At 42.3% G+C, this 27,712-nt stretch overlaps 1 protein-coding gene and 1 long non-coding RNA gene across 4 annotated transcripts in view; both read right to left on the bottom strand.

Moving 5' to 3' along the window:
* The window catches only part of SNX24 (sorting nexin 24), a 140,706-nt gene extending 116,061 nt beyond the window's left edge, over positions 1-24,645 (bottom strand). The window contains exons 1-2 of one of the 3 annotated variants that reach the window (XM_034774141.1): positions 24,154-24,333; positions 23,757-23,844 (exon numbers count right to left, since the gene is read on the bottom strand). In XM_034774141.1, the coding sequence (XP_034630032.1) occupies positions 23,757-23,777 (21 nt within the window). In that variant the 5' untranslated portion in view covers positions 23,778-23,844; positions 24,154-24,333. Of the gene's footprint in view, positions 1-23,756; positions 23,845-24,153; positions 24,340-24,483 lie in introns of those variants that run through there. The other 2 variants (XM_034774139.1, XM_034774140.1) reach the window with 2 other exon arrangements.
* Positions 24,646-25,561: 916 nt separating this feature from the next.
* On the bottom strand, positions 25,562-27,389 carry LOC117879485. Its single transcript, XR_004646280.1, has 2 exons — positions 26,957-27,389; positions 25,562-26,150 (listed from the first exon to the last, which is right to left on the bottom strand). It is a non-coding gene; the product is annotated as an uncharacterized LOC117879485 (long non-coding RNA).
* Positions 27,390-27,712: the final 323 nt, after the last annotated feature.

Raw genomic sequence — 27,712 nt, 5'->3', positions numbered from 1 at the left:
GGGAGGCAGCAAGTAAGCTGGGGCTGGGGTTGGGGTTGGGGCTGGGGCGGCCCAGTCCGGCACCCCTGGCTGAGTGGCTCCCTCCGGCGGCCAGCCGGCCCAGGCCAAGAGGCTCTGGCCCCGGCATCTCCCGCCCGGCTTGGCTCGGGCCCTGGGGCGCCGGCCCTGGTTCCGGCCAAGCAGCTCTGGCCCGCCCTGGCCCCGGTTCCGGCCGAGCAGCTCCGGCCCGCCCTGGCCCCGCCGGCCCCAGCGGCTCCAGCCCCCAGCCAAGCGGCTCTGGCCGGCTCCCTATTTTCCCAGACATGTCCGGCTTTTTGGGATTTCCTCCCGGACGGGGATTTGAAGCCCAAAAAGCCGGACATGTCCGGGAAAATCCGGACGTATGGTAACTCTACTTAAGACATTACCTCACCTACCTTCTCTCTCTCATATCCTGGGACCAACATGGCTACGACAACACTGCTTACAACCAGTTAGTGAGGTACTAATCTAGCACAGAGAGCACGTGTTGTATGAGTGTAACTGTTTCAGAGGAGTTTGCACTGGTTGGGATAGAACACAGCAGGTGTTGCTGCCATAGTCCTGAGCACAAAGGGAGACCTATGGTAGTTGTCTCTGCACTGGTTCCCATTCTGGGAGCTTTCCTCCTCTTTACCAAACTTGACTGCAGGCTTTGTAGCTTGATACAGGTACAAGTGCGGAGCAGACTGGGAGAGTTGTTTCAAAACTGCCCTGCTGCTGTCTCCAAAGTGTTGTACCTCAAAGAGAGGCAGGCCAGCGGCAAGTGCTAAAACTATCTTGGTGCCCTCACCCATTGGGCAGCTAAACCCTTTGCTGCAAGAGCAAGTGAAGAGCTGCTGAATACTGCTGGTGGAGTTCAAGCAATAGAGGAAATTCTTTGATGCTAGGGAAATTTGCTCCAATCACTGCTCTCAGTTCCCAATGCAAAATTCCTGAGGAAAATAAAAGAACACTCATTTTCCAGAGAAAAGAAATCCATTAGCAAAAGAATCTCTTGCAGAGAGCAAAAGAGGAAGCATCCATTCTCCTACATGGAGATAGAGAGACTGAAGAGAGCATGGTTGGTTCAACAAAAATTCCAGTAAGAGGAGCTTTCAGGTTAAAAAGGGGGAGGGGAAAGGAACTCTCCACTCCATTTCACCAGACTGAACATAACTCACTATGTATAAACTCTGCCCAGAAGAGTGAAATCAATGAAAGAGAAAGGTTTTGGTCTGTTTCTTACTATTCAGCTTCCCATGGCTGGCTACCCTGCCTTCCTCTCAGAGTCAATCAGCCTTCCTTAGGGTGACCAGCTATCCCGATTTTATAGGGCCAGTCCCGATATTCGAGGCTTTTTCTTATATAGGCGCCTATTACCCTCTACCTCCATCCCGATTTTTCACACTTGCTATCTGGTCACCCTAGCCTGCCTCCTTTATCCTCAGCTTTCCCTTGTCCTTGAGATAGACTCAGACAGAGCTGGGGGCTGGAAGTCCTGAGAACCCAACAGGAGGAGAAGAGATGGTGAGAGTGGTAGCAAGAGGAACAGCAGCAAGAGGAGAAACAGGGAGCCCAACTCAGTGTTTATGTGAAGCATAGATTGAGTGGGAAGAGGAGGGAAGAGAACTACCGTGTGGCAGACCTAATAGGCTGCAGGAAGGAATAGGGTTGATGAGGAAGAGAATTAACGGAGTGGGGAAGGAAGAAGAATTGTTGGCCTATGAGGGGAGGATTGAGGATTGTGAGGTGATAAACACTGGATTAGGGAGATTGTGCAGTGGGACTCCCCACTTTGGATCTTTAAAACTTCCATAAAATTTCCATACATAAGTTTTATGCAATTTTTTCGGTCTGCCAATGTAGCCAGGTCCGACATGCACATACACACACTTTCTCCCCATACACTTATTAGGAGTTAAACGGGCTGAATTAATTGGTTCTTTTGCTGCTTCCTGTTATTCTGTCTCTGATGAAACAGATGTAGTATTAATATACAGGATTTATAAGGGGATTTTCCAAGCTGTGTCTCCCACCACTACTTGACAATATAACATGGTACTCTGGTTTGGCATTAGGGGACAAGGCAGAACTGGTTTTATGTATGTATCTATTAACACACACACTCAATACACATCATACTGTAACAACCTACACATTAATTTAGGAAAAGTATACTATCCCTCAACATTTTCATGGAAATGCAACAGAAACTAAAGACATGGAATTTTCCCTGCACATCCTACCTCAAACTTAAAGACAAAACACTTCCTTCATTTTTTGCATTTATGTTACTGAACACTAATTCAGATCACAATCCAAAATACTTCCTAGGGGTTTTATAATACAGTATAGTATTCTAAATATATTCAGAGTAAATACTAAAGACAGGAAAATTCAACCTCATTTTAACAGTCACTTAGATAAGGCAAGCTGCTAAACCAGTGTAGAGAGTGAGGCGGGTAAGGAATTAACAAAGACTCATGCAGACTTGCTGCAGGGAAGCTCAGAGTTACTCTCCTGTCAGACATCCCCTAGGGAAAAGTCAGAAGAAATGGTCTGTGTCTGAGCACTTCTTGCGTGAATTCCACAGGGATACAATGAATATTAATAAAAACATTTTTAAACCATCAGATAAAAATTAATGTGTGTGCATGTACTCCACACTAATGTACAGCACGAAAACAGAAAAATGTTCTTTCCACAGGACTCAAAGAAATGTGTTTTGCTATCCAGAGAAGTCCCTGTTAATCAACACTTGCATGTCCAAAACAACAGGAGTCAATGATCTGACAGTTTTTAGCAACAGATTACTGACACAGTTTTTGAATGTTTCTTGGATGAAATCACTAACATTAGCACCTTTACGGTAATCGATTGGTGTCAGCAGAATTCTGGAGATCTACGCTGCAGACTCTAACATCATAGAAGTAATCAATTAAGGCAGTCAGTTGAAAAAAAAAATGATGCAAAGAGCAGAGTTGTCAATGGCAAAATAATCTCATTTTAGTGGTTTCAAAAGATGAGCAGACAATATGCCATTTACTTATTTCATTAAGTGGCTGAATTGTTCTAAATAATTTAAAAGATCCAATTTTCAGAACAATTTCCATAATTACTATATCCAGAATCTATGAAGTGATTAATTCCATATCATCTCTGCACTACAGTGGGTTAATAAAACCTCAGTTTTATGCGATGCAAATAGGGGGTTTTGCAGCATAAAAAGTTACTGCAAGGGGAAGCCTGGTACTAATATGCTAATGAATATATGGTTCACTCAAGAAACCCCAAACCTTTACATTGTTAATATTGACCTTAACAAAGATTTTTGCCTTATATTATGTATCAACACATACAGTTTCATTCTTTGGAAATTTTTATTTTCTACATTTCATACTTCAGCAGTTGTTCTGCTTGGGTGGCAAGAGACAATACCACTGATTCATTTTTACAGTTTGCAATTGAAGATGACAAACTATTCACAGAAAAAGGGTTCTTATTTACACGTGAGCAAGACTTAAGCAACAGAGTACTTGAAAATGCTGAGAAGAGTTACCAAAGCTGTCCATACCAGTTTTTAATAATACCACACAAAATAGCCAAACAAAAAGAGTATGGAGAAACAAGGAAGCTATCACCAGCATGAGAGCCTCTACCACATTACATGCCACAGAAAGTTACCTGACACAATCTATAGTGCATTCTTTGCCTTCCACAAGCAAACTATCAGAATCTATTAAAATTACTTCACGCTGATAGCACCAGAGACATGACAAATCACAGGCCAAGAGTCAGATACCAAAGAATGTGTCTCAGGGCTTTAGGGCTAGGCCCATTTGCAAGCAAATGATATTGTGTGGAGCTGGCATGCTCAGTGCATGACAAACTGATGCAATTTCAGTACTGTCGGAGAAGCTGGGCGAGATTTCTCTGATGCTGGCTATGGTTAGTTTACAGAATTGTGCAGAGTTCCCAGATTTGAATCACTTGGGGCCTGAAAGGGCTTCACTTGACAAGCCACAAATAATTACACTACACTCTTTCCATTGTACTCTATTATTCTGCGCCTCTTATCTCTAGGCTTCAAACACTCGTGAACAAGCAAGGTCACTTCTATTTTGACCACAATGCAACAAAACATTGTTCTTTTGTGATATGATAAATAAAACACTGTCCTGCAGACTAAACATTTTTATCAGGTCCATTTCCACTTTTATAAGCAAAAACAACTTTGGAAGCTTGTTAGAAGAGTTGAGGTTGGAAATAACCATGCAGGAAAGTCCATGAGCTCTTCACTTAAGGGTGTGATACAGCTATCTAGTTATTGTAAAAACTCATTTGAGAAATGGGCCATTAAGTTCTTAGCCCCTAAAAGATAAGGGTTACATCTGTCATTACTTTCCCCTCCCTTCAAATGAACAAGTTTTGGCAATTCAGTGTGCAACTATCAGAAAATAGTTTTGAATCTGCTGCATGTTGTTGGTACCCTTCTTAGACTCCAGGTATTCTTCATAATCAAAGTCACTGTATATTTTATGAAGTATTATAAAATCTAATACTCCAACCTTGAAGCAGCTCAGAAGAGTTTTGCTCTAGTACATGTTATATTGATCATTACTGAGTTTTTAAAAAACTGGAAACAGATTAAATTAACAATGTCATTTATTTGGATGGAAAAAGAAAGAGCAGAAGGATAAAGGTAGCTCTTGCAGGTTTAACCATCTGACTAACTTACAGAAGACGAACTTATGGCTTTGAGCTACACTGTATTAATTCACATCAAACTCAAAAGGTTCTTGTCAAAATTCCTTACCTTCTATCAAGAAATCTGCAAACTGCCTTTATTTGGTTCTAAACATATCTAGCTCCAGCCCATTGGAAGAAGGAGACACAATTCCTTTAATAACAACTAATAAAAACCAAGGAAGCTCAAGGAAGTAAATTTTTACCAATTTATTACAAATTGGGGACAAAATATTATTAATAAAGAGACTTCACATGGCCACTTCTTTCTAGCAGTTAAAACTATATTTAGAACGTTATTAATGTTGAAATTAAGAACTTAACTTTAATATTAAATAATATTATCCCAAAATAAATGGATAACAGAAATGGTAAGAGAAAATCTATTTTAAAATCCAAATTAACAAGGATCAGAAGAATCCTCCATATTTAACTTCCATAAATACATATCATAGCAAGCTGGTACCAAGAGGAAAGAAAAAAATAGTTTAAGATCTTTCTTAACTGAAAGTATGAGTCTTACCGCTATACAATATATTCCCCATGTGTCCAAGTAATCCCAGCATGAAGACTGTTTTATCTTCTAAAAGAAATGAACAACTATTACTCTGGAAATGGCCAGCCTTCTTTTACACACATACATGCACCCACATGCTTCTCCCCAGCCCTTGGAAGCTTGAAATATAATATTTCCATAGTAAACTCTCCCAGCACACTTTGTATGGTTGTTCACCACTTTGGGGAGAGGAGGGGCGACACACATACACAGAATTATGTGGACTTTGTAAATATACAATGTAAGAAAATGATCTAACTGTGGTCATGAAAGCATTCTGAAATAATATTGTAATTCAGTGTTCTGAAATAAGAAATTTGAAACAATTTCCACCATGAAATGACTGTCTTGTTAAATCAGAGCTGTTTATGCAACAGATCAATGTAAAAATACACCATTAGGAATCATCCATTTCATCCATATTTAAAAGCCACACAAAAAAAAAGTGATCAAAATAGGTAGCAACACATAAAGGCTTCTTTACATACTGGAGGCTATCATGTGAACACAAAACTGCTTCAAGAAATCTTCTGTCTGACATTTCAATAATGATATCAATGTAATGTTACCATAAAAATAAGTGTTCCTCCAGAAATTAAAGTTCACAATCCAGAGTTTACATAGGAATGATAAAATATTTTTAAGATGTATTGATGATCAATAAAGAAAACAAGAAGGCTGAATTTAAAATAAACCAGGAATGCACATATAAACCAGCAAAGATTATTGAAGTGTCAGATCTTTTTATATTTTTAAAATTCTATTTTTAGTATCACTTGATTTGGAATTCCTTTTGTTAAAAGGATATTTTTGACCTGATCATATTTGTCTCTTGTCATTTAATCATAGCGTACTGTGGCTTTCTCCTCACTTTTTTGCCATTTTAAAAAAATTCTGCAGCTATACCTAATTTGTTCAACCACTGTTGTATAGTTGAAATGCACACTGAAACTCTTGTAAAGTTTTCCTTCCTGCTCATCTGTTCACAGGTAATTTGTCAAAACTGAGTGATATGACATCAGCAAATTAAAAAACATACATATTCCAAAGAAGAAAAACTGCCTAGAACTTCATATCTGTGCCAGGTTTGTTTAGTTCTTTAGACTGGGCACCAGTGGCAAATACAACGCAGTAGAAAAACTAAGTACCGTATACACTCATTCATTGGCCCGTTCGTTTATAAGCCGACCCCCCAAGATGGTTAGGTAAAAATAGCAAAAACTGTATGACCCTTTCATAAGCCCACCCTATATTTCAGGGGTTGGCAAACTTTGGCTCCTGGCCATCAGGGTAAGCCACTGGCGGGTCGGAATGTTTTGTTTACTTGGAGCATCTGTTAGCCGTTCCCTGCCAATGGGAGCTGCTGGAAGTGGTGCCACTTCCCGCAGCTCCCATTGGCTGGGAACGGCGAACCACGGCCACAAGAAGCTGAGGAGCTCCACGCCTGCAGACGCTCCAGGTAAACAAAACAACAACGTATTAAGAACACGAGTACTTGTGGCACCTTAGAGACTAACAAATTTATTAGCGCATAAGCTTTCGTGGACTACAGCCCACTTCTTCGGATGCATATAGAGTGAAACATATATTGAGGAGATATATATATACACACATACAGAGAGCATGAACAGGTGGGAGTTGTCTTACCAACTCTGAGAGGCCAATTAAGTAAGAGAAAAAAACTGTTGAAGTGGTAATCAAGATAGCCCAGTACAGACAGTTTGATAAGAAGTGTGAGAATACTTACAAGGGGAGATAGATTCAATGTTTGTAATGGCTCAGCCATTCCCAGTCCTTATTCAATCCTGAGTTGATTGTATCTAGTTTGCATATCAATTCCAGCTCAGCAGTCTCTCGTTAGAGTCTGTTTTTGAAGTTTTTCTGTTGTAAGATAGCCACCCACAGGTCTGTCATTGAATGGCCAGACAGGTTAAAGTGTTCTCCCACTGTTTTTTGAGTATTATGACTCCTGATGTCAGATTTGTGTCCATTAATTCTTTTGCGGAGAGACTGTCCGGTTTGACCAATGTACATGGCAGAGGGGCATTGCTGGAACATGATGGCATATATCACATTGGTAGATGTGCTGGTGAATGAGCCCCTGATGGTATGGCTGATGTGATTAGGTTCTATGATGATGTCACTTGAATAGATATGTGGACAGAGTTGGCATCGGGCTTTGTTACAAGGATAGGTTCCTGGGTCAGTGTTTTTGTTCAGTGATGTGTGGTTGCTGGTGAGTATTTGCTTTAGGTTGGGGGGTTGTCTGTAAGCGAGGACAGGTCTGTCTCCCAAGATCTGTGAGAGTAAAGGATCATCTTTTAGGATAAGTTGTAGATCTCTGATGATGCGCTGGAGAGGTTTTAGTTGGGGGCTGAAGGTGACAACTAGTGGTGTTCTGTTATTTTCTTTGTTGGGCCTGTCTTGTAGGAGGTGACTTCTGGGTACTTGTCTGGCTCTGTCAATCTGTTTTTTCACTTCAGCAGGTGGGTATTGTAGTTTTAAGAATGCTTGATAGAGATCTTGTAGGTGCTTGTCTCTATCTGAGGGATTGGAGCAAATGTGGTTATATCTTAGAGCTTGGCTGTAGACAATGAATCGTGTGGTGTGTCCTGGATGGAAGCTGGAGGCATGTAGGTAAGTGTAGCGGTCAGTAGGTTTCCGGTATTTCAGCCTTTGCACGTTGACGGAAGCAATCTATGTAGAAATCCAGTCTGTTGTTTCGACCGTCCGGAGGTGTCCACGCAGAATCCTTTTTTAGTAGTGCTGGTAGGGGGGATTCTGTGGGTTAGTATGCTGTTCAGAGGTATGTTGGAAATATTCTTTGAGTCGGAGACATTGAAAGTAGGATTCTAGGTCACCGCAGAACTGTATCATGTTCGTGGGTCTGGAGGGACAAAAGGAGAGGCCCCGAGATAGGACAGACTCTTCTGCTGGGCTAAGAGTATAGCTGGAAAGATTAACAATATTGCTGGGTGGGTTAAGGGAACTACTGTTGTGGCTGCTTGTGGCATGTAGCAGTTTAGATAGTTTAGTGTCCTTTTTCCTTTGTAGAGAGATTTCTACATAGATTGCTTCCATCAACGTGCAAAGGCTGAAATTGTGGAAAAGCAACATCACTTGCCCCATAACCTCAGCCATGCTGAACACAATGCCATCTACAGCCTCAGAAACAACCCTGACATCATAATCAAAAAGGCTGACAAAGGAGGTGCTGTCGTCATCATGAATAAATTGGAATATGACCAAGAGGCTGCTAGACAGCTCTCTAACACCACATTCTACAGGCCATTATCCTCTGATCCCACTGAGGATTACCTAAAGAAACTACACCATCTGCTAAAAAACTCCCTGACAAAGCACAGGTACAAATCTGTACAGACACATGCCTAGAACCCCGACGAGGGATATTCTATTTGCTACCCAAGATCCATAAACCTGGAAATCCTGGACGCCCCATCATCTCAGGCATTGGAACCCTAACATCAGGCTTGTCTGGTTATGTGGACTCTCTCCTCAGACCCTACACTACCAGCACTCCCAGCTATCTTCGAGACACCACTGACTTCCTGAGGAAACTACAATCCATCGGTGATCTTCCCAAAAACCTTAGTCTCTAAGGTGCCACAAGTACTCCTGTTCTTTTTGCGGATACAGACTAACACGGCTGCTACTCTGAAACCTAACAACGTATTAGATATTCAATTCAATGATTCCATAGAGTTTAAAATCATCAAATTTTGGTGTAGACACATTTAAAAGCCGAAGCCCACTCGTTGATGCATCACTTTTTTACCAAAAACATTCGGCTTATGAACAAGTGCATACAGTAGTCATTTTATTTTATCACTCTATGATGTGTTGGAGCGAGAGGCAATTCATTTTGCTGGAAAACCTGGGTTTGCAGGAAGATTATTGAAAGTCTAGGCCATAGACATCAGTGATGTTTGAATAAAAATATTGAAAACCTGCATGGAGGATCTGACATAGACAAAGATTTGAGACCTCTAGAACTACTCAAGAACAGATCAAGAAAGAAGATAGGGATATGGGAATCCACAGGAATACAGCTGAGCCATGAGAGACTTGGGGAGGAAGTAAACATCAAAATATTTTATCTGGATGCTTTGACACTTGAGCAAGAAGATAAGTTGAGAGGAAAAATATTATGGGGGTTAGGGAAACATCTCATTCCCCTTTTCTGTTTAATTCCACAATAACTTGGCCTATGACATCTACATTTACTTTACCTTGGTCTTTATGAGATGAGTTTGTTTACAACTTGTAAGCAACTGCAATATTTTTGGAAAACTGAACGACATTACAATACATCTATTAATCCATTAACCTAAAATCTAAATACAATTAGCATGTCCATTCTTCTTCCCACCTAAAAAGCATCAAGAGAGTCAAGTCAGATTGCAGCAATCACCATAGCTTGGCTTCAGGAGTGGCCAAGCATCCTTTTTCCAGTTCCCGGAGAGATTCTGATTTCAGAAAAGGAAAACAAAAACAAAAACAACAAGAGAGAGATCTGTGAAAGACCAGGAGTAAAGCCAGTCAGGTGAAATGCATCTGATCACATTTCATAAAAACAGCTTCTCTGTAATCAATACTCACTGCCACCCAATTGATTGTTTCACCACATAATCAAGATTCTTAATTTGTGCTTATGTACAAGATGATGGGGAAGCTTTAGATTTCATTATTCTCCAAACTGAATATATTGCAGTGTATGAATATTTTCTGCACAGGTTTAAAAACTGAATCCATTTAAACAGTGAATCAATTACAGAGGGAGACAAAACAACAGAAAAAATAGAATAATGAAATTCATTAATTTTTACACTATAATTTTCATTCTACTTTGATGGGAGAAAAAAAAAATCATCCACAGTCAAGTTCCATACCATCTTCACCTCTACAATAAGTCAAAGCAAAGCATGTTAGGTCAGTCTCCTGATATAGCACTAGCTACCACGTGGGAAGTGATATTTACGAACATTGATCTTTACGAACATTAACTAATCTTCACAACATGCATGGTGAGGGAGACAAGTATCAACCCCAGCAAAAGATGATCATATTTTAAGACTGATCTTTAGAACTCCTATGCCAAGGAAATGGAGACTTACATGATTCTCATCTAGAAGCCCCTGTCTTAAGTGGGACCTGCAGGCAGTACTGTTATACAAATAAATAATATTTAAAAACATACAGTGTGTATGACAAAGTTCTGGTGTCACTTCTCAATCAGTACCTACTCCAAAGCAGACTAGTGATGACTATGGCACTGAAAATCTTTTCCATTTATAAGTTTCGAGTGATTAAAGTTAATTGAAATAGGAGGGGGAGTGCTCATTCCACCAGCAAATGGGGGTTCAGTGCAGACTACTACAAAAAGCTCAAAGCTCATCTGTTCTTAGGACTAATAAGCTTAACTGGCAAGCAGGACAGTGTTTTTTATGTCAGTCATAATTTTAAATAAATGGATCATTTGTTTCTCTTTTGGTTGCATTTGTAAGGGTATGTTTACTCTTAAATCATTACAGCAGCACAGCTGTGCCACTGTAGCACTTCGGTGTAGACACTACCTAAGCCTATGAGATGGGTTCTGCCATTGGCGCAGGTAATCCAACTCCGCAAGAGGCAGTAGCTAGGTCAATGGAAGAATTGCTTTTATGAAATGTGATCAGATGCATTTCACCTGACTGGCTTTACTCCTGGTCTTTCACAGATCTCTCTCTTGTTGTTTTTGTTTTCCTTTTCTGAAATCAGAATCTCTCCGGGAACTGGAAAAAGGATGCTTGGCCACTCCTGAAGGCCTACGACTGGTATTTTCTCAGTTCTTTCTGGGAAGTAAAGTCCTTAATTGGCTGTTTACTAGCATCTGTGTGGAGAAGCCAGTCATTTTACTCTTGTATTTCTACTTGATGCTGTGTGGGCACAATGTGCTGGCACAAGTATCTCAGTCTGAACACATTCTGCCAAAATAGTTTTATTGATGGCACTATGCCAACAGTACTTTTACCAGGTCAACATTACGTTACAACATGGATTTATGTATTTTTACTGTCATGCAAGTTGAATAGCTCTATTGTTTAATTCTCAGAGCATATAATTTTTTCTCCAAAATAGCAACTGGCTATTTTTGAAGAATATTCCTAAGGTTCTACAATTAACAATTGTGATCCATTGTCAGAACATCTGGAATTCAGGGCCAAACTATGACTTTGCATAGATGCTGGAACTAGGGGTGCTGCCTCACCCCCTGGCTTGAAGTGGTTTCCATTATATACAGGGTTTACAATTTGGTTCAATGGCTCTCAGCACCCTCACTATAAAAATTGTTCCAGCATCCCACTTGATACAGTTAGTCATAGTCTGCTGCTTGTGTATACCTGTTCTGAAATCTCCAAGAACTCACAGTAGTAATCAATTCACAGTGGTTTCTTAAACAAATTGAAATAGGACACCCTCCTAGCTTTTTCACTACAATTTCATGGCATTACATCAGCTCTTTTGTTTGTGCATTTCACAAGTGATTACAGATATCCCAATGAGCTAATGTCTATTATATGAGCACTCATCCCAGGTCAGAAAAAAATCTCTCTTGTTCTTTAACTGATTGCTATGTATACATAGATAATATTTTCGAACAGATTTTGTATTGTTTTTGCTTTCATTTTCCCATGTTCAGTGATAGGTGTCTTTGCAAATTTTCCATGGTGTTCTTCAAAGACCCTTGCCCAAATTAAAATGTTATCTATTCTATCTTTAGCAGACTAGCTGATCATAATGACCCCTTTTAGCCTTAAAATCCATGAACAAACATGAGGGAAAACTGGCTATGCAGAAGAAAGAGTATAACTAGCTATACTAAAACTGCTGCCAAAAACCCAAAGTAAAAAAAGAGAGGAGGAAAGAGAGAAAATATGATTTTTGTATAAATACACAGATACACACACACATTTTCTATAAACTCTTTCAGTTACAGTCATCTTTGGTATCAACTGTCTCTAAGTCAGCTATATAGAGATCAACTGATTCATATTGTCTTTAGAAATTAAACAATTGTGTTTCGTAAGTAGTATTTTTCTGGAGTTGCATTACTTTGACATTGATGTGCCAAATCCTGTTTATCTTCTTCCTCTTCCCGAATATAATCTACCTACAGTGCTGCTGGGACTGCCAGATGGAGAAATTGTACTCTATGCATCTGTGACTATGAGAAAAAATGTCCAACTGTTGTTTAAGATGGACTCCATATTTCTGTGTCATTTTCTTGAAAATCCAGTGGAATTGGAGCAAGTAACGTCTCCATTGCTGATTCACTATAACTTGTAACAGTATGTCATATTTAGGGAGCTCTCAGAACATAGGCTGGTGGAGGAGAAGTCCCAGAACTTAGGAATTTAATGAACACTCAAGTCAGACTCAGTCTGCTCAGGCTTATGGCAATATCTTGTTCACACAGCTCAGAGGCTTAATAGAAGTGTTAGAATGCTACTTTTACATAAACTAATTAGTATAATCACTCCCACAGAAATCACCTATGCTTATAAAACCACTGAAGCCTTCCACGTTTGGAAAAAAAAACAAAAATAAAACCACAGAGGATACAATCATGTAAGCAAGTATTTGCTATCTTGGCTTCTCTATAGTCAGTCTTCATGCAGAGGAATATTCAGGTCTTCACTTCTTTGACTCTCATTCAGTCTTTTAAAGGAAGGAGTAAGAGCACAGATACACAATCTAAAGCATACAGTACACTATAGTAGTTCCACACTTCCAAAAATGTTAGAGTAAAGCTCACCATAATTAACTCATCAATAATTTTATAGGCAAGATAAAGGCTATGGACTTCTTTTATAACCATCACAATATTTGAAGACATTATATGTTCACATCTACCTTGTTTCCACAAAATCTGTTACTTAAAAGGAATTTGGGGAATAGTGTTAAAAAAAAGTTAATTAAAAACACTGTAAACATATATGTCAGTCAAACATGACCTCTCTGCTCTACAACATATTTAAATGGATATCATCTTGACCTGCAACATACCAATGTAACATTTTTTGGTCAATATAGATCAAATGTGCACTAATTTATTCAGCAGGTTTCCCAGTATCTGAATCAACATTAGAAATCTAACTAGTATTTGTTATTCTGTTATTGACAAAGGAAGCATATTTAAATGATAACAAGTACTCATGGGTGTCATTTTGAAGTTAAATTGTTCCCTAAGGATATCCTCAGTAAACATCTACATTTAAAGGTCATTCACTGCCAAATTATGAACAACTGTTGCATTTATTAGCACAGGCTCAATAGTTTGGAAGCTACAGTCATCAATTCAAACTGACAATGAGGTCTAATTGTCCCCTAGTATTAAATGAGGAACACAGACATTTTCCATAATTTTTTTCACCATCTGGGGTGTACTTTCAATTCACTGAAGTATTATGGAAAGAGTCCCCTGACAAAATTGGGACACATCAAAGCCATTGCTTAATCATAATTTTTTGGAGAATTGTTTTAAAGGATACATCAGACAGAACAGGTCAAGAGCTAAATTTTAGTTTGTGGAGTTGGAATGGGGGATGGATTCTCCCAGTATTCTTGTTGACAGAGGTGAGGGGATTCTAAAATTATAGGTGCTGTATTTTAGGCTCTGCCTTCATTTTCCTTTCCCAATCTCCTTACTTTCAAGCTTTTCATCATCATTCCTGCAAGTTCTTCATCCCTCTCTTCTCAGTTTCCTCTCTCAGACTGGGAAAGAGTGAAAAGGAGAGGGAGTTTTTGGCTTCTGTGGTGATTTAGTTTTGTCCCTGCCCTCCAAGGTTACTTTATGCCTCCGTAGCCAACTGGCACCACACAGATCATTGTCTTAGGGTATGTCTTCACTACCCGCTGTATCGGCGGGTAGCAATAGATTTATCCGGGATCGATATATCGCGTCTCGTTAAGACGTGATATATCGATCCCCGAAAGCGCTCACCGTCGACTCCAGAACTCCACCAGAGTGAGCGGCGGTAGTGCAGTCGATGGGGGAGCCGTGGCCATCGATCCCACACCGTCTGGACCCCAGGTAATTCAATCCAAGATACTTTGCGTAGCTGAAGTTGCGTATCTTGGATCGATCCTCCACCCCCAGTGTAGACCAGCCCTAAGTCTTCCTTCTATTGCTGACAGATTCAGAGAATAGTAGCAAAGGAAGGAGAAGGAAACACTGAGCAGTAGCTGCTGGCCAGGCAGACAGAGAGCAACCCTGAAGGAAGGAAACAGTGCTCACACAGCTAAAGTCAAGAGCTCTTCCCACCTCTCTCCTTCCCAACCAATGATAATAAACTGTGGAGGGATTAAGAAGAGAGATTGGGGTTATTCTCTGCAAATGCCAAAAGACAACCTTCCCTCTCAAAGGGGGGGAATTGGGAGGGAGGGGAAAGAGTGCAGTTTGCTGCGTGCTCTATATTGTGAGCCATATGGAGCTGCCAGAGGGTGGGTCTTATGCTCCCTTCTTCCTCTCACTTCACACCAGTGATCAACCAATATCACTGTTCACTAGCATCTTGTTTGATGCCATCAGGACTGTCACCACCACTGCATTTCTCAAAAATCCTTTTCTCAATCTAGCTTCCTCACAACAGCTAGAAATCTGCCCTTTCTCCACAGAACCTCCTCAAAAAGGTTCGGTCTGCCTTCCATGCCACATTAACTTCAAGGTACTCACACTGGTTTTCCTTTTGTCTGATCCACACTATAGTCTTCTTCTCCTTCACCCTGATGTTGAAGGTGACACTATTGATCACATCTCTCTTAACTGCCTGACACAGTTCACTGGAGTTATGAGCATCCTTATCTTTTACTCAGGCTCCTACCAAACCAAAAGTGATTGTTTACAGGGAAGGGGGAGAGTTTGGTAACGAGTAGTCCTAGAACAAGAGATTTCACCATTATGTTTTGTATCTTAGATTTTTAATGAAAAAAATTAACACAGGAACGTACTTAAGACTGACAACACAACAGGAATAAAATAGAAGTAGAACTTCCAGCACCTTGTTCTCTTTCACACTAATACACACAGTACATCCAGATCAGCTGCAGCATCAGCTGATAGCATAGCAAGGGAAATATTAATTTTGACATAATCTAGGCTTCTATCCCTTATTATATGTATCCAATCCCCCCTTTCCAAACTTAACCTTGGTTGTGATATCCAAATCTCTATCCCACTTCACTATTTTAGCCCATTTCTCATTTTCAGCCTGCTTCAGCCTCATCAACGCCTAACTCTGCCATAACTTTTTCCAACTCAGCATATTCAGGTATCTTGTAATTGGTAAAAAGCCATTTCACCCCAAATTCCAGCATCTCCATCCCACTCTGACACCTCAACTGCTAGAAGAGGGCCTCATCCTCCCTGATTGAACTAACTTCGTTATCTCTAGCCTGACTCACCCTTGCTTACATATTTATACCTGCATCTGGAAATTTCCACTACATGCATCCGACGAAGTGGGTATTAAACCACGAAAGCTCATGCTCCAATACGTCTGTTAGTCTATAAGGTGCCACAGGACTCTTTGCTGCTTTTACAGATCCAGACTAACACAGCAACAGAGGGTCCTGTGGCACCTTTAAGACTAACAGAAGTATTGGGAGCATAAGCTTTCGTGGGTAAGAACATCTGCTATTGTGTGGCCAGGGAGGTTGAAGTGTTCTCCTACAGGTTTTTATATGTTGCCATTCCTGATATCTGACTTGTGTCCATTTATCCTCTTGCGTAGTGACTGCACAGCTTGTTGCTGAGCTCTGTGACTTTATCCTCACGCACAATTATTTCAAATTTGGTGACAATATATACCTCCAGATCAGAGGCACCGCTGTGGGCACCCACATGGCCCCACAATATGCCAACATTTTTATGGCTGACCTGGAACAACGCTTCCTCAGCTCTCGTCCACTCACACCCCTTCTCTACCTACGCTACATTGATGACACCTTCATCATCTGGACCCCTGGGAAGGAGACCCTGGAAGAAATCCACCATGATTTCAACAGCTTCCACCCCACCATCAACCTCAGCCTGGACCAATCTACACAGGAGGTCCACTTCCTAGACACCACAGTATAAATAAGCGATGGCCACGTTAACACCACCCTATACCGAAAACCCACCGACCGCTACGCATACCTTCATTCCTCCAGCTTCCACCCCGGACACACCACACGATCCATTGTCTACAGCCAAGCGCTGCTCCAATCTGCTCCAACCCCTCAGACAGAGACCAACACCTACAAGATCTTCACCAAGCATTCTCAAAACTATGATACCCACACAAGGAAATAGAGAAACAAATCAACAGAGCCAGATGTGTACCCAGAAGCCTCCTGCTACAAGACAGGCCCAAAAAAGAAACCAACAGAACTCCACTGGCCATCACCTACAGTCCTCAGCTTAAACCTCTCCAACGCATCATCAGTGATCTACAACCCATCCTGGACAATGATCCCTCACTTTCACAGACCTTGGGAGGCAGGCCAGTCCTCGCCCACAGACAACCCGCCAACCTTAAGCATATTCTCACCAGCAACCACGCACCGCACCGTAACAACTCTAACTCAGGAACCAACCCATGTAACACACCTCGATGCCAACTCTGCCCACATATCTACACCAGCAACACCATCACAGGACCTAACCAGATCAGCTACATCATCACCGGCTCATTCACCTGCACGTCCACCAATGTTATACATGCCATCATGTGCCAGCAACGCCCCTCTGCTATGTAGAGTGGCCAAACTGGACAGTCACTACGCAAAAGGATAAATGGACACAAGTCAGATATCAGGAATGGCAACATACAAAAACCTGTAAGAGAACACTTCAACCTCCCTGGCCACACAATAGCAGATGTAAAGGTAGCCATCTTACAGCAAAAAAACTTCAGGACCAGACTCCAAAGAGAAACTGCTGAGCTCCAGTTCATTTGCAAATTTGACACCATCAGATCAGGATTAAACAAAGACTGTGAATAGCTATCCAACTACAAAAGCAGTTTCTCCTCCCTTGGTGTTCACACCTCAACTGCTAGCAGAGCACCTCATCCTCCCTGATTGAACTAACCTCGTTATCTCCATACTGATTTATACCTGCCTCTGGAGATTTCCATTACTTGAATCTGAAGAAGTGAGGTTCTTACCCACGAAAGCTTATGTTCCCAATACTTCTGTTAGTCTTAAAGGTGCCACAGGACCCTCTGTTGCTTTTTACAGATTCAGACTAACACGGCTACCCCTCTGATACTTCATCCCACTCTGTATCCCAAATTTCATATTGGCCTCTCTTATAACCTACAGATTCAATGTGACTCTTAATTCTCATGTAACAGAATCACAGAACCATAGAGTTAGATGGGACTACAAGGTTTAGCCCCTTGCCAAAATGCAGGAATTGTTGTGTCTAAACCATCCAACATAGATGCCTATCCAGTCTCCTTTGGAAAACCTCCAGTGAAGGAGTTTCCACAATCTCCCTAGACAGTCTGTTCTATTGTCCTACTGTTCTTACAGTTACATTTTCCCCCCTGAGATTTAACCTAAATCTACTATGCTGTAGTTTGAACCTACTGCCTCTTGTACTGCCCTTCATGGAAAGAGAAAACACCTTTCTCCATCTTTTTATGACAACCTTTCAAGTATTTGAAGACTGCTGTCGTGTCTACCCATCCTCCCCTCCCCGCATCTCCTCTTTTCCAAATTCAACATACCAGTTCCTTCAGCCTTTGCTAATATGGGTAGCATTCCATCCCTCTGATCATCTTTGTCACTCACTTCTGGATCCTTTCCAGTCTCTCTACATCCTTTCTATACATTGGTGGCCAAAACTAGACACAGTACTCCAGCTGAGGCCAACCAGCGCTGAGTAGAACGGTACTATCACTTCCCGTGATTTGCATGTTATGCCTTTGTTAAGGCTACCTAAAATTGCATTTTCCTTTTTTTTTTTTTGGCAATGAGACCCAACAGAATGGAAGTAGACATGACTTGGCCACTGATACTTTTATATTCAGCAGTTCAGCAAACTGTGGCTTCCTGGATCAATGATCCTAGTCATGTCGCTTGACTTTTAAAGAAACATCTATAGTAACTGATTATCACCTGTCATTACAGAAAGTGAAATTGTTTCCTATGGGACATCCGTCCTCTTCAGGATCCATTCTTCTGTCTATTAAAGAAAAGCGCTTTCTGTTGCATCTTGTAGCCATGATATCCATCACTGTCTACTAAGCTAGAAGGTTTCCAGACAATGCTGCCACTCCCCATTGTCACAGTGACATTACTTAGCCATTGGCCCCTATTCCTGAAGCTCCCAGCTATACATCACTATATACCAGGCTCATGTGGTCATATCAGCAGGAGACTCTCTCATACTGTGAAGCTTTAGCGAGATTCTTCCATTCTGGACCACTCTTTGGTGAACCATGGATAAAGGATTGGGTCCATCGCACAAATACATAAGGCAAACAGACACACACCGCACAATTCTTGGTTCACATGTCCTACCAATGAGGCTAGATTTAACTTTGTTTTCTCTTACAGATTTTTTTTTTTTTTTACACCAGCGATCAAAATGATTTCTGTGTCTAAGCATCTGGTTGGATCTCTGAGGAACCTAATGGACTGGTGCGAATGGATACAGCACTGTGTTGCCAACTACAACAGAGCAAGAACCAGTTGAGCACTTTGTGAACAGTTAGCCAGGAGGTGAGGAAATGTGACAGGAAACCCAATAATTTATTACAAACAGAAGTGTAGATTATATTACTACTACTTTGTACTTGCTTATATAGCATCTCCCATCCAAGAATTCCAACGTGTTTTACAGGTTGTATTAAGCCTCAGAACACCTCAGTGCGGTAGAGAATTATTTTTATTCCTCATGGGGAAAGAGACACAGATGTCAGATGCCAGGTCACAGATGTCAAATGCTCTCAAACTGAACTTTGTACAAAGAAGTAATAAATTCTATCCTTTGGTAAAAATGCTTCTAAATTGGTAAAAGTTTATGCAAATTCTTAAGGATTCTTATACCATTGCTACTGAAACAGAGCCTGATTTTCAACTGAGCGCTCAAAAACTAGGGCCAAATCAAGGTAACCTGGATCCCTAAGCGCACTACATATCCCAACACTATATTTTGGTTAAACTCTCCCCTCCCTCCTAGGTGTAGCAATAGGGACTTCTCTTCCCTTGGGAGCATCAGGGATAGCAGCTGGGATTCCCTCTTTCCCATGGAGAATTGGGGTGAGGCAGGCCAGTACTTACACTCTGCCTGCTGGGGTACCTGCTTGGGTGGGTGGGCAAGGCCTGCTGCACTCTTCTCCTCCTGCCACACATGGAGACCTCCAATGTAATGGTTTTGGCATACAGTTCTGGGGGGGGTGGGGGGGAGGGGGAGGGGAAGGGGGTAAGTCCTGAAGTTACCATCGCATTGAGATCAATGAGGCAGTTCGCCCCTCCCTCTCAGAGCAATTGCTCCCTGGGGCTGGAATGAACCACCCAAAATTTAACAAACAATGATTGAGCATACAGAAACAACTTTGTTGTCAGATGGAATTTGAACCTGGGACCTTAAAATACCAAGTTATAATTTCCTGGCTTTGAAACATGTGTTGTTGTGGACTTCTGTTTTGTTTTCTTTTGCAACTGTAACAGTCTAGTACTTTTTGCTGAAGTCTAAATTTAGTTAAGAATGTTCATTGTCCAAAATTAACTGTCTTAAAATTATTCCAAAAAGGAGGGAGTCTTCCTCCCAATCTAAGAGTCTTGGTAGGGCTGCAGGAGTCAAGACATGAACTTAAAGGCCAAAATAATTAATATTTCTCCTCACAGCCATCTGCTTTCAGGTGAATGAAACAACACTGAAGAAACAGAATAAGTAGGAAGCATAGCTGCAAAGTTTTGTGCAGCTCCATGTGTGGCATTTACACAAATTATTTAATAAGCTAGTTTGCAAAGTTGTAAATATGTAAATAATTTGTATACAACAACAAATTCTGGCTTTAGTGCTCATGCAACATTAGAAAATGAAGCCTTCTGTTTATCTCCAGGGCAGCATCAGGGCAAGCTTTACACACACACACACACACACACACACACACACTCTCTCTCTCTCTCTCCCCCCCCCCCCCCGGCAGTATGCCTCACCTTGTGTGGGTTGAGGGAGGAGGGGAATAGAAAGAACTTTACCTAGAGGTAACAGGGGTAGTTTTGTCTCCATGGCCTCTGAAGTTCATGGCCTCTCTAATAAGTCCACCAGTTAGTGCAAAGTCTGGTGATTTTTGGAGGTGAATCAAAAAGATAATAAAGGGGCCACCAACTTTTCCCATTAGATGGGAAAAACTTTTTAATCCCCATTGCATTGGGCTGGAATCCTACTGGTGAGTGACAGGCAAAATGCAATGAAGTTCATTACCTATGTCCTCGGGCAGCCAGTGCCTTAGTATGTGCTAATTTTATACTTTCAAGATTGAGGTTTGTTTTCTAGAAAGATAAGTTTATTATATTAAGTTCTGACTTTTTTGGAGCTTACACAAGATAGGGTCTTCCAGTCTCTGCATATGCAAGCAACATCTCTGCATACTGCTCTCAGATATTATAGGATTTGTTTGAAGAAGACTCTCTCATGTTGTTGCTGAAAGGACAGATCCCATAAACCAAAACACAATATACTCAAAATATATCATCATTAGGGCTGCAGATTTGCCACATTTTTTTTTAAATCAAGCCATGGAACAGTGCTACTAAATTACTATAATAGTTTGCGATTTTTGATAGAAAATGCCTTCCCCTCGCCTCACTGAGGGGGCACTGACCACACTCAGCAGTACCCTCTGCCCCAGCACAACAACCTGAAGGCCGATCTGGTGAGGAAGGGCTGGGGAGAGAGCCCATCCCACACTCACTCCTGGCAGCAGTGGCTCCTGCAGCTCCTGTCCCATGGGGTTGGGCTGGGGTCGGGTCCAGTGTCCCACTTTGGGCATTGTGACCTAGCACACAGGGTCACAGCGCCACTCGGGTTTGATTCCCCCTCACCCTCCTGTCATGACAGAAGGGCAGGTGAGCCAAGCCAGTGGCACGGCTATTCCATGCACTAGGTTGGGGCACAACACTGCATCCAGATCTATGGGACCAGGAGCTGCAGGAACCTCTGCTGCGGGATGAGTCAGGGACAAACAGGAAAATCATGCTGTGACATTTTCCCACCATGACAAACCTGCAGCCATAATAATCATCATCATCATGAAGGCAAATCCCAGAGGAAAGACATAGCCTCCTGGCAGACTGAGCATCACCTGGATCGGTATCTAACTACAACAATAAAACAAATACTAACATAATGTCCAAATTAATCTCTAAATGTTTTGCAATATAAAATCATTTCAACAATTATATAAAGCTACTGTGAGGCTAATCAGCCAGAGCTGAATTCACAACACAAAACTCTATGACTTCATCTATAGAAAGTGTGTTATCCTCAATAAGCAGCCCAGAGAGGGGGAAACAACACACATTTGATCGATCACTGGGTTACCCAACCATTTTTGTCAATTAGCACCAGAATGATGGGTCCCAGGATTCATTGGTTCTATTCCTGGCTCTAAGAGCAGAGTACGTTGTAGTGGTTAGAGACAGCATAGCAAAGTGTAACAACACTCCTATCTGGGTCACCTGTAGGGACTGAACCTGGGATCTCTGGATCTAAAAGCATGAACTTCCATCATGTGATCTGGTACTATACCAATTATCATGCAAGTATTAGTGGACTCAAACCTCTGTATATGATTTAGCCATAGAGGGACAAAAATTCATAGTGTGTTGGTATGAGTTAGATAAGCATATAATTTGGCCCACTTCATCTGGAAGCCAGTGTTGAAAATAGATGAGACTTATTTCCCCCCAGCTATGCTTCCAGCAATCCTTCAGTTACCTTAGCAGTAAAATGAGCAAAGATGCTTGCCACCCCTAAGGTAGGTGTATGAGACCTTCATTAATAATAGGTGTGAGGTGCACAGAAATACTAAGAACAGTGAGCAAAACTGCTGGGAGTTGAACCCAAAGTAGCTTGGTTTGTAGCTTAAGGTGCTTACCCCTAAACTACAGAGTACTACTTGGAGGCATCTATCTCTATTTTACCAGTTGCGTGGGAATGAGAGAAGTCTACAGCATGTGTCACCAACACACAAAATACATGACATTTAGCAGGCCCAAGGAAGATGAGAATATAGATTCTCTGACAAAAGTGAGAAAATCAACTGTAATCTTGTTACAGACAATGGAAGTCTAAATGTTGCAAAATGAGGTGGCATTATTGGGAAATAAATCATTCGGAGTCCAAGAGCTGCAACTAATTGGCATAATAATCATGGTGGTGATGATGATGCGAGCCTCCATCGGCCACTTGTTAAATTTTCAAACAAGCACTTTTGTGCTCTTCAATCTTGCCCCGTATGCTTGGGAGGAGGTCCCCATAAACATCCACAAAGCAACCTCATTATTCTCTTTCAAATCCCTTATTAAATGTTTCTTTTCCACAATGCCTACAAAAAACTTGAGAGTGGTTAGGCCTCTGGTGTGCTGACATCATACATAAGAATGGCCGTACCAGGTCAGACCAAAGGTCCATCTAGCCCATTATCCTGTCTCCCGACAGTGGCCAATGCCAGCAGGGCCGGCTCCAGGGATTTGGCCGCCCCAAGCAGCCACACACAAAAAAAAAAAAAAAAAAAAAAGCCATGATCGCAATCTGTGGCGGCAATTCGGCAGAAGGTCCTTCGCTCCTAGCAGGAGTGAGGGACCATCCGCCGAATTGCCGCCGAATAGCTGGACCTGCCGCCCCTGTCCGGAGTGGCCGCCCCAAGCACCAGCTTGCCAAGCTGGTGCCTGGAGCCGGCCCTGAATGCCAGGTGCCCCAAAGAGAATGAACAGAACAGGTAATTATCAAGTGATCCATCCCCTGTTGCTCATTCCCAGCTTCTGGCAAACAGAGGCAAGGGACACCATTACTGCCCATTCTGGCTAATTAGCCATTGATGGACCATAGCTTATCGTGTTGTCCAATACTGCCGCACTGTTTCTTTGTACTCCCTCATCTGTCCGGAGCCATCTGTTGTCACTTTTCTTATACTTAGATTGTAAGCTATTTAGGGCAGGGACCATCTTTTTGTTCTGTGTTTGTACAACGCCTAGCACATCGGGGTCTTGGTCCCCACTTAGTGCTCATAGGCGCTACTGTAATACAGTTAATGAATAAATAACAGTTACAATAAAACAGAGCAGATTGCAGCTGTCTGCATTGCTGGTAGGGTTGTGCATAAGACAGGCTCCCCAGCCTGCCGTGCTCCATCTCCTCTTATCCAGCAGGTCTCAGCAAGCCACCGACCTGAGCAGCCAGCCCGCACATGGATGTCAAATGTCACCAGGGTGCTGTGCCGTGCCCTGCCTCACTCCCAGGGGCCGGTCCTATGCATCTAAGAAAAGAGCCAGCATGTGGAAAGGACAGCTGCGAGCTGCCTAGCCAGGGGCCTCCCAGTGGGTGCCAGCCATGCACTGGCTCTTAACGCCCCCTCGGCGATGCCAGCCAGCTGTCCTCCAATAGCCCAGGGTCCCGTGCGGGGGTGCCCAGGCCGGACGGGGAGGCAGAGACCCGCCACCGGTGGGGATGGGGCCCCGGAACCTAAGGGAGAGCCATGGGGTGACGGTGCTGGGCACCAGCCGCACGCAGCCCGCCCCACCACGCTGCCGAACCCGCGGCCCCGGGCCCCCGCTCGGCCCCTCACCGTGTACCCTCGCTCCAGCTCGCTCTCCTCGTAGCGGAAGGACGGGATGTAAAGCTCCATGGCGCGCGCGGGCCGGGCCAGCGGGGGGAGCCGGGCACCGCAGCGCTCCAGGGCAGCAGCAGCTCCCCGGGACCGAGCCAGCTGCGAGCGAGTCACGTGACACGCGGGGAGCCCACATGACGCCAGTACGCGGCGGGGGGCGGGCAAGGCCCCCAGCGCAGCAGCCGGCCCGGGGCGGGGGCGAGGCGGGCCTCGGGCACGCGAGCCAGGCAGCCCTGTGCAGCTCGCGACCTGCCCAGCCAGGGAACTGGAGCCGGCCCCTGGGCTCACCCTGGTCCAAAACACTCCGCTCCGCCCCAGGGGGATCCCGGCTAGCGGCTCGGCGCTCAGGGAACCTGCCTGGCGGCCACAGCCGGCGGGCGGCATCCACCTTTGTGCCAGGCCATCAGCTCCCCCGGCTTCTCCTCTATGTGCGCAAATGGGTGCGCTCGGCCTTCAGCTTCTCCAGCCGCCACCGAGGTCAGCATGGAGTGCTGATTAAGAGCCTGTGGCTCACTCAGTTCTTAGTTGTATTCTTGTTCTTTCTCCGTCCCCTCAAATCTCTTAGAGAGTCTCTCCTTTGTAAGCCAGCCACGGAAACACAGCTGTTATCGCCTAATACTGAAATGTACAAAAGTGGTCAGTTTTGCACCAGTGCCGGTCATCTGTTTCTGCTGTTTAGGGTAACCAGATGGCCCGATGTTAGAGGGACAGTCCCAATATTTGGGGCTTTTTCTTATATAGGCTCCTATTACCCCCCCCCCCCCACCCCATCCCGATTTTTCACATTTGTCATCCTACTGCTGTTTGCTCTCAAATCCAGTGCTGGTTGGCATAATTGCTGTAGCAACGGGTTGTAACGTCGGTGTACAGGAATAAACAGATGACTTTCTAAACTAACCGTATTGTTTTTATGCACCTGCTTTAGTAATAGCAAAGAAATCCAAACAAAAACTTTTGATACTATGCTATAGGCTATCTCCACATAGGTGTTTTCTAGGATACTTCAAATTAGTAGACATTAAATTTCTCTTTAATGTCTCATTCTCACCTATACACTTGCATGTTGAGCAAGTCCAGGCACAACTTGCGTGAGGAACAGTACAGAGAAATACAGAAAGTCACAAGTAGGATGGACTAAGAAAAGCAAGTTCAAGAGTTTTCTAGGAGGCAGCAGTAGCTCTTTGATAAATAGAAGGTAACAGATAGTAGCTATTATCCCAAAACAATACTGCTGTATCCTGTTGAATCATTCACTGGTCATACTACCTCCTTGCACCATTTTCAGTTTACTGTTGGCTCTAGATCAAGGTCACCTGATTCACATGGCTACCCATGCATGAAAAGTGACAAGCAAATCAGTAAACAGTTGGAGTTTTAACACTTTATTCAAGAATCAAGCCAGGATAACAGTTACAACCTTTGATTTTGAAATGGTTTACAATTCACATTCTGCTTTGAGGGGAAAAGGTCCTCTTTGGCTGGAAAGGCTCTTGATAATTTTTTGTTATTTATTTTTAGCCATACAAGAGACAGCATATTTTGGTTTATAAAGTGTGAGTACTATATATTGGTTTCTAGGCCCAGGTACAAAAACTATAAAATCACATACTGTACACTGAACTAACATCAATTAACAATAAGGAATCTCTCCTCCACCTCTATCTTCCATAGGGGGAAAAAAAAATCTCATCCACTATTCAAACTACATCTTCAGAAAATAGATATGCCTTGCAACATGCAATAAAGATAATCATTTTTTAACTCTGTTGCTCTAATCAGGAAGGAAGAAGGGAGCAAAGTCTCTTCAGAACACCCTTTTCACCAGTCCAACAAACCTAGAGAGCATCTGCCTGAACATTCCAGATCTTAGCTGCAGGCATAAAGCACAGAGTCAGGAAAAAATTCTGGCCGGGAGCTTTCCTGTTGACTTCAGTGAATGTCAGGATTTGTAGTCGCTAAAATACACAAAACCCAAACAATTTAGTGCATTTCATTTGTAAACTGAGACCAAGTGTGTCTGCTTTAAACAGATCCATTAAATTACGATTGTTTTGTACAGATGAGGAAAAAGTGGATTGTATTCTGAAACATTTTGAATAATCAATTCTCCTGTCTGATGAAACCTCCATTAAAATGTCAGTTTTGCTCTACTGAACAAAATACAAAGGAAGGAGCAAATGTTTATTAATTTGAGAGATTAATTTCATACAAACAAAATTTAGCCCAAAAGCAAATATCTGAATTGATGACAAAGTAAACTTCGGAGGCAAGTTCTAAGTGAAATATTAGATGCATTTGATGTATCCCTATGCTGCTTTGTAGCTAACAGTTTATACAGCACTTTTCTCTCCCTTATGCAAACCTTACTAACCCCAAACATCTGCCATCCATCTTGGGGCAATAGAAGACAACAACCACCCCACAAGCTCACAGGAATCACAGATGCAGATGACAGTCTATATTATCTTTCCTCTTTACAATTATGACAACTTAACAGACTTGAGCACGCGCGCACACGCTTTTGTTTCCAAGTTTCTCATTAGAAAAGTGGTCAGTTTGATCATTTTCCTCGCTGTTCTCACTTATATTTGGGGTTTTCCTGTAATCATTGCATTTATATAGCATGTTAACCCTATGCCCTTGCAGGGTTCTGGTTTCTATATAATGAAATAAACACAAATTGAAATACAATAATATTGTTAAAAAACCCACCCCTATTAACTTTCAAACAAATCAAAGTAAATGATCTAAGTATTCATACCACATCTATCACCATATCTCAGCGCCAAGATGATCATGTATGAAGTTCCGTTAGTAAGATGATCTAGTGAGCCACCTCTTTATTTATCCCGTCTATCTTTTTCCCTTGTTGTGGAAAAGCTAACCTGAAGTGTGTTCTACACTTTGCTCTGGAAGGAAAGATCTGTGGCCAAGAGAGTTGAAGACAAAACCAGAATAAAAATATTTAAATATAACACATTAAACATCTACACAATATAACAATACACAGTAAGCACTCACCTGAAATCAGGGCTGCCAAATTTATTGGCCATTTCCCTCTGCACAATGGTAGTACCTGAACTATGTACTGGATTGTAGACTAGAAGATATAGTAGTGGCTATAGAGCAGGGGTCGGCAACCTTTCAGAAGTGGTGTGCCAAGTCTTCATTTATTCACTCTAATTTAAGGTTTTGCGTGCCCGTTAATACATTTTAACTTTTTTAGAAGGTCTCTTTCTATAAGTCTATAATAAATAACTAAACTATTGTTGTTTGTAAAGTAAATAAGGTTTTTAAAATGTTTAAAACGCTTCATTTAAAATTAAATTAAAATGCAAAGCCCCCCTGGACCAGTGGCCAGGACCTGGGCAGTGTGAGTGCCACTGAAAATCAGCTCTCATGCTGCCTTTGGCACGCATGCCATAGGTTGCCTGCCCCTGCTATAGAGCAACTCTGGTACTGCTCCATGATGGTTGAGGTGCAGGCTGACAGAAATCCATTCCCATCCCCTATGGGC

Source organism: Trachemys scripta, chromosome 6, assembly GCF_013100865.1.
Source record: "Trachemys scripta elegans isolate TJP31775 chromosome 6, CAS_Tse_1.0, whole genome shotgun sequence".
Lineage (NCBI taxonomy): Eukaryota > Metazoa > Chordata > Testudines > Emydidae > Trachemys > Trachemys scripta.
Note: the sequence above shows the minus strand (reverse complement) of the source record. Positions and strands in the feature narration are given on the sequence as shown.